Raw genomic sequence first — 13767 nt, 5'->3', positions numbered from 1 at the left:
ATAAAAGGTTGGGCCTAATAAGCACTCGAACATGCAAGAAATTACAAAAATAAACTAGTTACTACACAGATAACTGAAAATAAGTCGCTTCTGTTTGAAACTCGTAAAAATGTGTAACAAGCGAACGGTGTACTCGCCTTATTAATAGCAGGAACTAGCAGTGCGCTCTCACTGACAGTCTAACCGACACCGGGTTATGGTTAACGCCCCATCGACATGATTGTTAGAGATGGGGCACAAGCTAGGATTGTTTCAAGGATGGGAAAGGAAATCAGCCATGTCCTTCCAAAGGAACCATCGTCGCATATGCCTGGAGCGATTTAGGGAAACTATGGAAATGTGGAATCAGGATGGCTGGACATGGTGTCCAGTGGATGAATTTTTTTTTTTTCGGAAGTTTGATGATATACCGCCAGTCTCATACATTCTACTATAATAATCGTTTTCTTGCCACTACTTCTAATGATTTCAGAAAGTCCAAGGGAGTGTAATCTACCCCTCCTGCCTTATTTGATTTTAGGTGCCCCAAAAGTTTTATAAATTCTGATTCTAACAGTGGCTCTCCTATCTCTTCCCTTTCTTTTTCTATCACGTAATCAGAAAAGTCCTTCCTCTCACAGAGGTCCTCAGTGTACTCTAGCCATTTATCTGCTCTCTCCTCTGATACCTACACTTCAGTTAATTAAAGTAACACTTTTCCATCTGAAAAATTAATACTGTCAGTTAAAATTAGTTATTTGATTTATGGGACAAAGTAAAGAAACTTATTTCTTGTACTTTTGTGATTTTTATCACTAGCCCAATGTCTGTCACATCTCGAGTGCATTGCTGTGAAATATATGCTGTGTTCTTACGGCAGCCACAGTTTATGTCATATCTCCTGCCTCCACTGCAACTCTAATTCTCAAGAAAGTTTCCTTTTAATGACTAAAAGTATATATGACAACGTTATGAGGATGTATGTTTTAGTTTTTCATCTGTTAGTTTTCATATCTGACATTATATTTGCTTCTGGTCACTTTTTCAACTGTTTTACAGTAAATGAAATGAATGTTTGGTACATATTGTGTTGTAGTCTGTTTAACTATACCAAGATTCCGCAACTAAATTTATTAAGTTTTGAGTAGGATTATGTAAATTGCTGTTGCATTATGGGTCATAAGATAGTCTGTAGTTACTACTTTCCTGTCAGCGACAGTCCCCTTATTGACCATTGAACTGCTTACTATTGTATTTATTTTAGCAAATTGTACATTAATTCTGCTTGTTGACCATTGAACTGCTTATTATTGTATTTATTTTAGCAAATTGTATATTCATTGTATCTGCAGAGTAATTACATAAACTGTTAAGTTCCCGATGCATAGTAGGATGTACACTGAAGACTTTGAGAAATGTGGAAAGCTGGAAAATTTGCTGTAGGGCCCTGTAATGCGGCAGTGAAGGTAGATTTTACCTCAGAGAAGATAGTAGGGAACTGAAGCATTCAGATGTGCGAGAATGGGATAATCTGAGATGGCTCTTCGATTCTCTTTAATTAAATGCAAACTGATAATACGACTCCAGATTGTAGGCCTATGATGTTGAGTGATTACTATTACCAATGTCACATTGCACATTCACAAAATATTGAACCATATGCATGGTAAATTCTGTCTGAGATGCAATGTAAACACAAAGCTTATATGGGAGTAATCTGGATTTGGTTCAGTTTACACTAGATTAGCATAGCACTGTACATGCTGTACCAAACACATTTTAATAATCAAATAATGTAAAGGAATGGGTCGAATAACTTACAGGGATCCAAACAAGTTTAACAATCATTGATATTTTGCGTTTTTACCTTGAAAATTGGGTGTTTACTTAGCGAATCATCAGAGGCTATTCAGCATCTCGTCCAGCTGCATTCAAAAAAGTTGCTTGAACATTTTGTGTGCTGGGAGAAATTTAAGGTCAAGACAGAGAACTGGTGTTTATTGGTAATAAATGGAATGTTTTTCAGTAGTTGATTGCTTTTTTGCAAAATTATCTGGAGGAATTAAGCTCAGACCCTTTCCTTAAAAGAAACATTACTTATATTGTTCAGTGACACTCTCGTTGTGGTGTGACTGGTGCAGTTACATCTATTATGTATGTAACGATGGGTATAAATGAATGTTGGTAGGATTATTTTTTTGTATTCTTTATTATAAAAATAACGAAAAGTCGTTTAGCGAAGCTATAATTGTTTTATTCCAGATGTTCATAGTACAGAAAGCTTCACGTCAGCAACTCTACAAGCTGCTGATTGTTGTTCTGCCTGGCGAGATGACGGGGGGTGGCTCCACTGTCATCTCTCGCTCCCCTGTCAGCTCCTGCCTCCAGCAGCACAGCCACAACCTCTGTGTGCCCATAGGCAGCGGCCCTGTGTAGCGGCGTCCACCCATCCACATTGCTGGCGTTGAGGTCAGCTGAGGCCGCCACCAGCAGCCGAACCACAGCTGCGTGGCCAAACCTTGCAGCTGAGTGCAGAGGCGTGTTCTGCACGTTGCTCCTGGCGTCCACTTCTGCTCCACCCTCCAGCAGACATCTCACCGCCTCGATGCGTCCCTCCACTGCTGCCCAGTGCAGAGCAGTCGTCCCCTCCGAGCCCCTAGCCCCCACGTCTGCCCCTGCTGCAAGCAGTGCCTGCATCTCCCCCACTGCTCCCTGCTTAGCTGCCTGGATCAGCCTGCTACCTCTCTCCTTTCTAGAAAGTGTCCTGCACAAAACATCGAGATTCTTACACTTTACTGTAATCACACTGTAAGTAGGCTGTTTAGGTTCTTATATTGGTACGCCACGTAGCGCTCTGTGATTTTTTTAGGTTTTGAAATTATTGCAGAAAGCTACGACGTTTTTAAGATTTGACTGAGTTTTTATGATGTTATTATTATGATGACAATGTGTATTATGCTGTTGAGGTATGTTTATGATCAGTAAGCTGAGAATCGTACTTTAAGAGTTATGAAATGTGTGTAAATGCGTGAATGTATCACAATGCAGGCGAAAATTTTTTGCACACTGTTATATTCATAGGATTTTGTTTCTACACATTTGCAAAGCAAATTCTCGATCTGTGAAATTTTTATATGAGACTGTCACTGTAGTGCAAACTGGTGTCGTAAATATTTCAGTAAGAAAGTTAAGTGACCACCTTCATGTAATGCGTCGTGGGCACCCAGCTGCGCGACAGTCGCCTGGAAAAAAGCCATTAGTGTGTGCCATTATCCTCGCTATTGACATTTCTTTGTAGATAGCATCGCAAATAACACACGCTCAAGCTTGAAAACATATGATTATACTGTGGAGCTCTTAATTTATGATATTTACTAAAATGCCTAATGAAATGATGAGAAACATTTTACATCTATTGTCTTTCTAGTTGAGAGAATTTTTTTGCCTTTGGAGACTCCATTTGCCTAGTGAATGAGTTTCATATGTTGCTTTATATATATATTTGCTCATTTTGTTTAATATCAAGTTTCTAGCTGCAGCAGCATTGGTTAAAACAAAATTTAATAGATGTACTAATATCACTATTTTCTGTCTACAGACACAGTAAAGAATAATTTTAAGATGTACTTTCGTAGAAAAGACAACACAAATAGACATTTTCCTTCACAGGAATTGCAAAAATAATTTTTTAACATTTTGGTAACTTGTCTGCTAGAGTAAGTCAAGGTGATGCATCACTCTAGTGTTAAGGTGTGACATAGGTATTAGACATGGCCATCTTTACTGTAATATTCTTTCTGCTTGAGCTTTGTCATGTTTAGATATTAGTTATTGCATTTGCTGCTGCTGTTTGGCAGGCATAGTGCTACTAAATTTCACTTTGCATTACTCTGTTAAGCCAGTTTTACTACTGATTCATTTTTCTTGTTTGCTGCATATTGCCTTATATTAGTTGTAATATTGCAATTGCTTTGCTAATTTATATTTTTTGCTGCTTGCTTTGCCAATTTGCATTTTTTGTCATTGCTGTTTGTGTTAATTGTTTTGTGCTGCTGCATTGCCTCGTCCCTTAGTTTATGCATCTGAGCTCATAGATTTAAGTTAGCTTAAGATGGGGTAGACTATATAAGAGAACGAGTTGTGATGAATTGGAAGAATGCATTGAGAAGCTATAAGAAAATGGTTTGGCCAAAAAAGTATTTTGAAAGAGGATATGAATTAAAAAAGTAGAGTTTAGGGACAACAGGTTTAGGTAGGATTTTCTTGGAAATAAATGATGAGGTAAGATAATGGAAAATAAATAATGAGGTAAGAAATATGCGAACATATAAATACAGAAAGCATGCTTGGAGAGGATTTTTTTGGTCGAAACAAATGTTGAAATAAGACGAAAGATCTATGGAATGAAGTTTTGGGTTGGACTGCAGTACCAAATACTACACTGAAAACAAACCCTGTCCTTTCCTCCTGTGTTATTCTGCTATGTGTTTGCGTACTCTTGTGCATCTGTGTTTTTCCTGTCTTGATGTGTTTAGCTAATACGATTTATGTTGTAGAATTTTTCTAGTACTAAGCTACATTCACTATGATGAGGAATACTGTTATCCTCAAATATAATTTGCATTAATAATATGTCATTTTCTTTGTAAAGATGTTTACAGATTATTAATTCTGTTCTGTTTCAATTCTCATGTGTGAAATTAATGTTTCAAAAACCATCCTCATTATTTTATTTATTTACTTATGTCATAATTCCTATAACACTGATGTATATGTCTATTTCTATTCTTTTGTAAAGACTGTACTATTACAAATGTTATCTGTATTGTTATGTTCTTTAATGATGTATTTTGTATCTTTGTTATTGTATTCTTATGTTATAAAATTGTAATTGACACCAGTTCATCAAATTAAGTAACTTGTAAGTTACATTTCACTGCACACGTTTCTGTTGGTCATAGTGTATGGACAATATGTGAGAAGTAGGGACTGATAGTGTTCGCACGTGTGTTGATAATTCAGCAAGGGACTGATTAACAGCATTGCTGGTTCTAAGGACAATTCCAAAAACTTTGTGAGTGCACAAGTGGTGGTTTATGGACTTGCTATATTGTTCGCAAGACTCTTCGATGGGGATTGTGCACCTGCACAGTTGCAACAGATGGCTGCTGGCCATCTCTACAAGGACTACAGTGGGTCTACACCTTTCATGACCCACCAGTACCATTATTTCTACAAGGAATGCAGTGGGTCTGCACCTCTGGTGGCCCACCAATACCGTAATCTCTAACAGGACTACAGTGGTTTGCTCTGTGATGACCTACCTACCAATCTTCTTCAGAACTTCGACTGACTCTGCTGTGGGTTTGCTCTGCTGTGGCCCATTACCTGCCTGCATGTCAAGGGTCAGCACTGTCTTTCTGTTGGAAGGACGACACTATTTCTTCAAGAATGCATGGAAATCCACTACTTCCATGTGAATTTTCTTTTACTGCTCAGATTTTGAGAAAGAAAAACACTGCAATTTTACTGTGATGAATGATCAGGACTGTCTTTATTGACTGTGAGAAAATTTTAGCTTTTGACCAACATTGGATCAATAATTGTGTGCATTTGATTTCTTTGTTATTGAAATTTTTTTTTCAAATCTGTATTGGCCACTGCCCAAAACAATTTGTAAAATTTTTTGTGGGGAGCATGGGGGCTATGCTAGTATGCTGTTTAGGTTTTTTTATTGGTAACGCCACGTAGCGCTTTGTATGAAAATCACTGGCTGTGCTGTGTGCAGTCTGTGGCTGGTTCACATTGTTGGAATATTTTCTATTGTAGTGTTGGGCAGTTGGATGTGAACCGCGCGTAGCGTTGTGCAGTTGGAGGTAAGCTGCCAGCAGTGGTAGATGTGGAGAGAGAGACGGCAGTATCTTGAGAGCGAACGATCTGGACATGTGTCCATCAGAGACAGTAAATTTGTAATATTGGATATCATGGACTGATATATATATATATATATATATATATATATATATATATATATATATATATATATATAATGACTTTTGAACACTATTAAGGTAAATACATTGTTTGTTCTCTATCAAAATCTTTCATTTGCCAACTGTGCCTATCAGTAATTAGTGCCTTCAGTAGTTTGAATCACTTATTTAGCTGGCAGTAGTGGCACTCGCTGTATTGCAGTAGTTCGAGTAACGAAGATTTTTGTGAGGTAAGTGATTTGTGAAAGGTATAGGTTAATGTTAGTCAGGGCCATTCTTTTGTAGGGATTTTTGAAAGTCAGATTGCGTTGCGCTAAAAAAATGTCGTGTGTCAGTTTAAGCACAGTCGTGTATAATTTTTCTAAGGGGACGTTTCAACACATACGAAATGGAGAAAACTGTATTAGAAGTGAAACTGTGTAGTTTTGAGTATAGTGACAAATTAGAAATCTAAACTTTTCCTTCTGTTTCATAGAACACTCTGAAAGTCAGTATAGCAGACTCATCTCATCAATGTCTTCATCCAACACTCCATCGAAAAAACATTTCATCTCATAACCAACTTTTAATGATTATACGAGCAGCCAACAAACTGAAATGGTTTCTGATCCTTTTAGTGCTTTCCTAAGAGTCATGCTAATGGAGCTAGACCGCCATTATCTGCCTATGGAGTGTGCATTGGTTCACAAAGACCTGCAGCTTCACATGGAGTACTAACAATGGTAATACTTTGTTTTAAAACACCCAAGGCATACAAGTGGTCATATAAGTGTAAGCCAAGTCCATAACTTAAGAATTGGCCAGCTATGGAGCAACCCAAGTGATTCACATACAGACATCGATATTTATTTTTGTCACCATTGCTGTTGTAATGGTAATCAGTTCCAAACTGCTTTGGGTTAGTGACACCAAAACACATGTAGTCTACATGTTCTCATTTATACTTTGTATTATCTTGAACCAGCACTTTAATTATCATCTGGTTGTCCCATCAGCATGTAATGTTTTCTACATCTACATGACTACTCCGCAATTCACATTTAAGTGCTTGGCAGAGGGTTCATAGAACCACAATCATACTATCTCTCTACCATTCCACTCCCGAACAGCGCGCGGGAAAAACGAACACCTAAACCATTCTGTTCGAGCTCTGATTTCTCTTATTTTATTTTGATGATCATTCCTACCTATGTAGGTTGGGCTCAACAAAATACTAATTTCGCATTCGGAAGAGAAAGTTGGTGACTGAAATTTCGTAAATAGATCTCGCCGCGACAAAAAACGTCTTTGCTTTAATGACTTCCATCCCAACTCGTGTATCATATCTGCCACTCTCTCTCCCCTATTACGTGATAATACAAAACGAGGTCCCCTTTTTTGCACCCTTTCGATGTCCTCCGTCAGTCCCACCTGGTAAGGATCCCACACCGTGCAGCAATATTCTAACAGAGGACGAACGAGTGTAGTGTAAGCTGTCTCTTTAGTGAACTTGTTGCATCTTCTAAGGTCCTGCCAATGAAACTCAACCTTTGGCTCGCCTTCCCCACAATATTATCTATGTGGTCCTTCCAACTGAAGTTGTTCGTAATTTTAACACCCAGGTACTTAGTTGAATTGACAGCCTTGAGAATTGTTCTATTTATCGAGTAATAGAATTCTAACGGATTTCTTTTGGAACTCACGTGGATCACCTCACACTTTTCGTTATTTAGCGTCAACTGCCACCTGCCACACCATACAGCAATATTTTCTAAATCGCTTTGTAACTGATACTGGTCTTTGGATGACCTTAATAGACGGTAAATTACAGCATCATCTGTGAACAACCTAAGAGAACTGCTCAGATTGTCACCCAGGTCATTTAAAACGACAAGCTCTTGCTACGACGCATTACTAAAACAGACACACTGACCGTGAAGTAGTAGTTTGCAGGAAGTTGCACATCGAAGGCTACAATGAACGAAGTGCGAAGGTAAGTTCTACCAAACTGCACTCCATTCTTCCATATATAATCACAGTTTATATCATATCGTCTGTAGTTGTCTCAATATCCTGTCTGACCACCTTCTCTGTAGGCCATGGTTACTATCATGCAATTTCAAAACATGAAGCTTGGCGTGGTGTTTTGGGGGTACTGCTATACTGCTAAAATAAAGTATCAATACTTGGAATTGCATATCATTCATTAATTCAAACCAAAATGACGAAGACACCACTTAATGATTAATCCTACGTGAGAGACAGTCTGAGCTCACAGTCAAGATAACAGAATTAGATGAAACTCCTCTAGCACTGTAATATTAAAGAAAAAAAAACAATGCAATATATATCTCCATGTTTCCACAGTTAAGATTGTTGTACTATTCAGAATAAAATTTTATTCTATTTCCGTAAGTGTAATATAACGTTCATAATCTATGCATGTTCACAATCTGGATGACAGTAATAGACTGAGAAATTATAGTTCATATAAATAGCAGAAGGGGAGAAGTCTTCAGCATTGTCAGATTGTTTTCTTAATCATTTAAATGGTAAATATTAATACTAGATGCCACTTGGCCTCAACGATCGACACCGATACCTCTCCTCAGTGCAGCACTCCATCAAGAATATGTGCCGTTCCCCAAGAAACCTTCCAGCACCCGATTGAATGTATGCCTGCAAGTGTGGAAGCTGTCATCAAGGCTAAGGATTGACCTACACCATACTAAATTACAGCATTACCTATGGAGGGCGCCACGAACTTGTAAGTCATTTTCAGCTAGGTGTCCGGAAACTTTTGATCACATAGTGTATGTTTTCGCAAAGGCAGTGCACTTAGATCCTGCTTCCACGCCCAGTTTCTTTAGATGTAATTTGCAACATACCTAAATTTCGCTGAAAGCAGGTATTATATTAAACATACCAAAACACAAATAATATTTGGAAAAGGATGTAATTTGTCTGGTACATTTCCCAAATACACTACTGGCCATTAAAATTGCTACACCAAGAAGAAATGCAGATGATAAACGGGTATTCATTGGACAAATATATTATATTAGAACTGACATGTGATTACATTTTCACGCATTTGGGTGCATAGATCCTGAGATATCAGGGCCCAGAACAACCACCTCCAGCCGTAATAACGGCCTTTATATGCCTGGGAATTGAGTCAAAGAGACCTCGGATGGTGTGTACATGTACAGCTGCCCATGAAGCTTCAACATGATACCACAGTTCATCAAGAGTAGTGACTGGCGTATTGTCACGAGCCGTTGTTTGGCCACCATTGACCAGACGTTTTCAATTGGAGAGAGATCTGGAGAATTGCTGGTCAGCAATCGAACAGCAGTCGAACATTTCCTGTATCCAGAAAGGCCTGTGTAGGACCTGCAACATATGGTCGTGCATTATCCTGCTGAAATATAGGGTTTCACAGGGATCGAATGGAGGGTAGAGCCACGGGTCGTAACACATCTGAAATGTAACGTCCAGTGCCGTCAATGCGAACAAATGGTGACCGAGACGTGCAACCAATGGCACCTCATACCATCATGCCAGGTGATACGCCAGTGTGGCGATGACGAATATATGCTTCCAATGTGTGCTCATCGCAATGTTCCCAAACACCGATGCGACAGTTATGATGCCGTAAACAGAACTTGGATTCATCCGAAAAAATGATGTTTTGCCGTGCACCCAGGTTCGTCGTCGAGTACACCATCGCAGGCGCTGTCTGTGATGCAGTGTCAAGGGTAACTGCAGCCATGGTTTCTGAGCTGATAGTCCATCCTGCTGGAAACGTCGTCGGACTGTTCGTGCAGATGGTTGTTGTCTTGCGAAGATCCCCATCTGTTGACTCAGGGATCGAGATGTGGCTGCTCATTCCGTTACAGCCGTGCGGATAAGATGTTTGTCATCTAGACTGCTAGTGATACGAGGCCATTGGGATCCAGCACGGCGTTCCGTATTACCCTCCTGAACACATCGAATCCATATTCTGCTAACAGTCATTGGATCTCGACCGACGCGAGCAGCAATGTCGCGATACGATAAACCGCAATCGCAATAGGCTACAATCCGACCTTTATCTAAGTCGGAAACGTGATGGTACGCATTTCTTCTCCTTACACGAGGCATCACAACAACGTTTCACCAGGCAACGCCGGTCAACTGCTGTTTGTGTATGAGAAATTGGTTGGAAACTTTCCTCATGTCAGCACGTTGTAGGTGTCGCCACCGGCGCCAACCTTGTGTGAATGCTCTGCAAAGCTTATCATTTGCATATCACAGCATCTTCTTCCTGTCGGTTAAATTTCGCGTCTGTAGCACGTCATCTTCGTGGTGTAGCAATTTTAATGGCCATTAGTGTAACTGCAAGTGAGTGGTTCTGATGTGAACTGAATCGAAAGAAGGATGTGGATCTGCCTTATCAACACTGACTGAATCCCCATATCAGAATAAAAAATGTAGAGACGAAATAATTTTCCTGACTACTGTACTCTCTAGTTTATCAAAAATTTCAAATGATATTTTTAATACAGCAGCTGGTAAACGTCCTGATAGATGGCATTACAAGTGTGAAAATTATTCATGTGTAGTGCCGTAACTCACCGCAAGCGAGAGACTGCGGCCTCATCAGGTGGAGGGGTGGGGCTGGCAGCTGTGGGTGGTGCAGCTGTGGCTGGAGTCCGGCCGTGGTCGCTGTGGGGCCGGAGGCGGGTGCCGGGGGTGGCTGGCTCACTGTGCAGAGAGGGGCACTGTGTGGGTGAACGTACTCGCACGGCGACCTTCAGGTTGCTTACTACAGACAGCACAGCTGAAGGAGTGTCTCAAAAAGAAAACTGGATACATACTGAAAACAATAGCAGGTTGCCAGTGAACACGAATGACTTAACAGTGAACCAGTTTGTTTCTACACTCTTTCTCCTGCATTCTGCATACGCATAACTTGCCAACAAACTGTTCAAAATGATGCACAAGCTAAGTGTAAATAAAGAGCCAGCCAAATTGGTGGACTGACAATTTTACTACATACTACATCAATAATCGCACAGAAATTACAAGGTCATGCATCAGACTTTCTCACACCTTTAAATGTACCACTACGCTCATTAGAAGCTATTCAAACCGTATGTAGTTGATGAGCCAGGAACGGGACTATAAGAGCCACAGAAAAGAAAAAAAAAATAACCTGGAGGAGAGCAGATTTCAAACTTAGCATGGAAGGTAGTTGTCCTCTCTCACGATGTCTAACGACTACTGAGGTCGCTGGTATGGAGTACCTGGCAGTAGGTGTGACAGCACAATGTAACTAATATTAAAGAGGTATGTTTTTGCGGGTGTCCAGATACTTTAGATCACACAGTGTATCTCTCAGTTTTTATATAGCCCATTTTTCCTGGCGTGTCTTTATATAATTTGTGCAGAGGCTTGAGGCCAAAACCAAAGTAACAATAAAATAGAAGTAATGACTGAATAAGGATGGATCACTTAAAGGTCAAAACTGTTTTTGATGTTACGTAATACTTGGTTCTTACCCGATTTTTTTATCTATCGTATCAGCTAATAAACACAGTTCAATATCAGAATTGGATGAAGTCAGTGAAAGCATCGCCAATCAGTGACGGTGTGTTTTACAGGAGAGATTTACCCACGGGCAGTCAGCAGCAAATACTGTAGCCTTGAAAATACGCACCACATAGAACCAGGAAACTCAGACAAGTAGCTCGTGTCGTGCTAAGCTGGGACCCGGTGGTGCATCAGCGAGCAGCTGGGTGACTACGATCACGTCTTCAACATAGTTCCGCATCGCGTCAGCCCATCCCTCCGTGGCCATCACCTGGATGTTGCGGGCCTTTATGAAGGCGACGGCGGCCGCAGTAAGGTCTGGGCACGAGTGCCTCACTGCCAGCACAGCCGCGGCTGCCGCGTTCTCGACGGTCAGCTGAGCGACCACCTGCTGCTCGCAGATGGACTTCAAGGCCGACAAGCCGTACTTGTCAGCAGCGGCGAGGAGCTGGGGGGCCATGCCGGGCAGCTGGGGGGCCTCGAGGGTGTACATGTAGCTCAGCAGTTCCCTCAGCACCGGGCCCTCCACGTCTGCGATGCTGACCTGACCGCTGCTGGCCTCCAGCGTGTCGTGCTGGAACATGGCCTGGAACACGGGGCTCCGGGCGGCCAGGACGGCCCGGTGCGCCGCCAGCCGCGTCTCCCCCGCCAGCAGCGTCACCACAGCGCCTTCACCCGCGTCCAGAAGGGCGCCGAGGCCCACGCAGGTGGTCTGTTGAACCACTTTAACTGCTGCCATTGTGGATGAATCTGAAACACACCGCCAATGAGAAGCCCTCTGCCCTTCTGCAACACCCCCAGTGCTTGTACGAGGCTACGAGGCTTATAGAGTGACAGTAAAGGCCGGTTCCCACTACAGCGCGGCGTGCGGCAACGGCAGCGGCAGCGGCAAGCGTTTTCCGCTTTGACGCGACGGCTCGCGGAATTGGCGTTCCCATCTGGAAGCGGCAGACGCTAGCAGTAGCCAATGATGGACAGCCTCTGAGTTACGGGATGGGACCCACCGAAACGCCCGGTGTGTTTGATTAACTATATCTTACACCTACGTGAAGGAAAGACGAAGTTGGGTGAAGACATACCAATTTTTCATTTTCTGTACAATGTACTCTTTCACATATTTCATTATTCATGTTTTCTCATTTCACCATAAACAGATTTAGTGACTACTGTTCATGATTGTTCACTATCTCCTAACTCATTGAAACAATGTACGATAAAAGAGATTATTCAGATAGTTAAGTGAGACAAAAATTTTAAATGTGATACGGTAGCAGGTACACGAAAACAGTAAGAAGGCTAGGGGGAAGGGATGAAAGTGGAAACCTGATAGAATTTTCCACAGAGCATAATGTAATCATAACCAGCACCTTGCTTAAGAATCATTAAAGAATAATACATATTTGGAACAGAGTTTTCGAAGCCAGATTTTAAGTTATAAGACATTTCCCAGTGCAGACGCAAACCTACACTAATTTATTGGTTACAAGCTGCAGGTTGCAACTAAAGAGACAGTAAACGGTAGCAAATTAAGGAGATGGAACTTGAATAAGTCAAGACCCACAGTTTTTTGATAGTCTTAAAGTTACCGTAAATCGACGACTAACTGAAACAGAGCAAGGAATCCGCTAGAATACGAATGGATATCTTTAAGAGAAGAAGTGGTGAATGCAGCAGAGTATGTGAATGGGAAAAAGGTATAGTAGAAATCGTTAGATGAAATGTAATATATTAAATTTTACAAGAGGGAAATATAAAAATGCAGCAAATAAAGTAGGCCATGGGAAATAGAAATATCTAAACATGATGTTGACAGAAAGTCTAAAATCGCAACGCGATTTTGCACTTGAAAAACATAGTATAATGAAAATGAGAAAGAAGAAAGGAAACTTTGCTCAAAGGAGAAGCAACTGTCAAGAACTCATTTGGCAAGCCAGAACTAAACAAATAAGAGAAGCTAGAAAGTGGAAGGAATATGTAGAGATGAGAGGGGGAGGGGTTGTACAAACTAACATAAGCACAATGTTAGATTCCTGTGAAATGTCTGAACACGCAAAGCAATAATGATCCTACCACTTACCTAAGTAGACAAAATGAAGAACTATGAAACTGTATTTATAACATTTGCATGTTTTGAGAAATGTTTTGACAATCTTAATTAAAACATTCTTTGAAGCTCTGGAGTTGTCATCGATAAAACACAGGGACATGGGATTATCTATAACTTGTACAGAAACCAAAC

The 13767-nt window shown here is 40.8% G+C and overlaps 2 protein-coding genes across 2 annotated transcripts; both read right to left on the bottom strand.

The window, feature by feature from the left end:
• Positions 1-2244: 2244 nt before the first annotated feature.
• Positions 2245-10892, bottom strand: LOC126108194 (ankyrin repeat domain-containing protein 6-like). Its single transcript, XM_049913433.1, has 3 exons — positions 10877-10892; positions 10572-10761; positions 2245-2743 (listed from the first exon to the last, which is right to left on the bottom strand). Exons 1-3 carry the CDS (start codon positions 10890-10892, stop codon positions 2263-2265), a joined length of 687 nt encoding a protein of 228 aa, XP_049769390.1. The 3' UTR covers positions 2245-2262.
• A 781-nt stretch (positions 10893-11673) lies between these two features.
• Positions 11674-12267, bottom strand: LOC126108193 (speckle-type POZ protein-like). Its single transcript, XM_049913432.1, has one exon. The coding sequence runs from the start codon at positions 12265-12267 to the stop codon at positions 11674-11676; it is 594 nt and encodes a 197-aa protein (XP_049769389.1).
• Positions 12268-13767: the final 1500 nt, after the last annotated feature.

Source organism: Schistocerca cancellata, chromosome 11, assembly GCF_023864275.1.
Source record: "Schistocerca cancellata isolate TAMUIC-IGC-003103 chromosome 11, iqSchCanc2.1, whole genome shotgun sequence".
NCBI lineage: Eukaryota > Metazoa > Arthropoda > Insecta > Orthoptera > Acrididae > Schistocerca > Schistocerca cancellata.
Note: the sequence above shows the minus strand (reverse complement) of the source record. Positions and strands in the feature narration are given on the sequence as shown.

Excerpts from the sequence above, each read along its gene's own strand:
- LOC126108194 (XM_049913433.1), bottom strand. Across the intron at positions 2,744-10,571 it reads GCCGCAGTCTCTCGCTTGCG|GACACTTTCTAGAAAGGAGA; the intron begins GTGAGTTACGGC and ends TGTTTTGTGCAG.
- LOC126108193 (XM_049913432.1), bottom strand. The coding sequence starts at position 12,267 with ATGGCAGCAGTTAAAGTGGTTCAACAGACCACCTGCGTGGGCCTCGGC.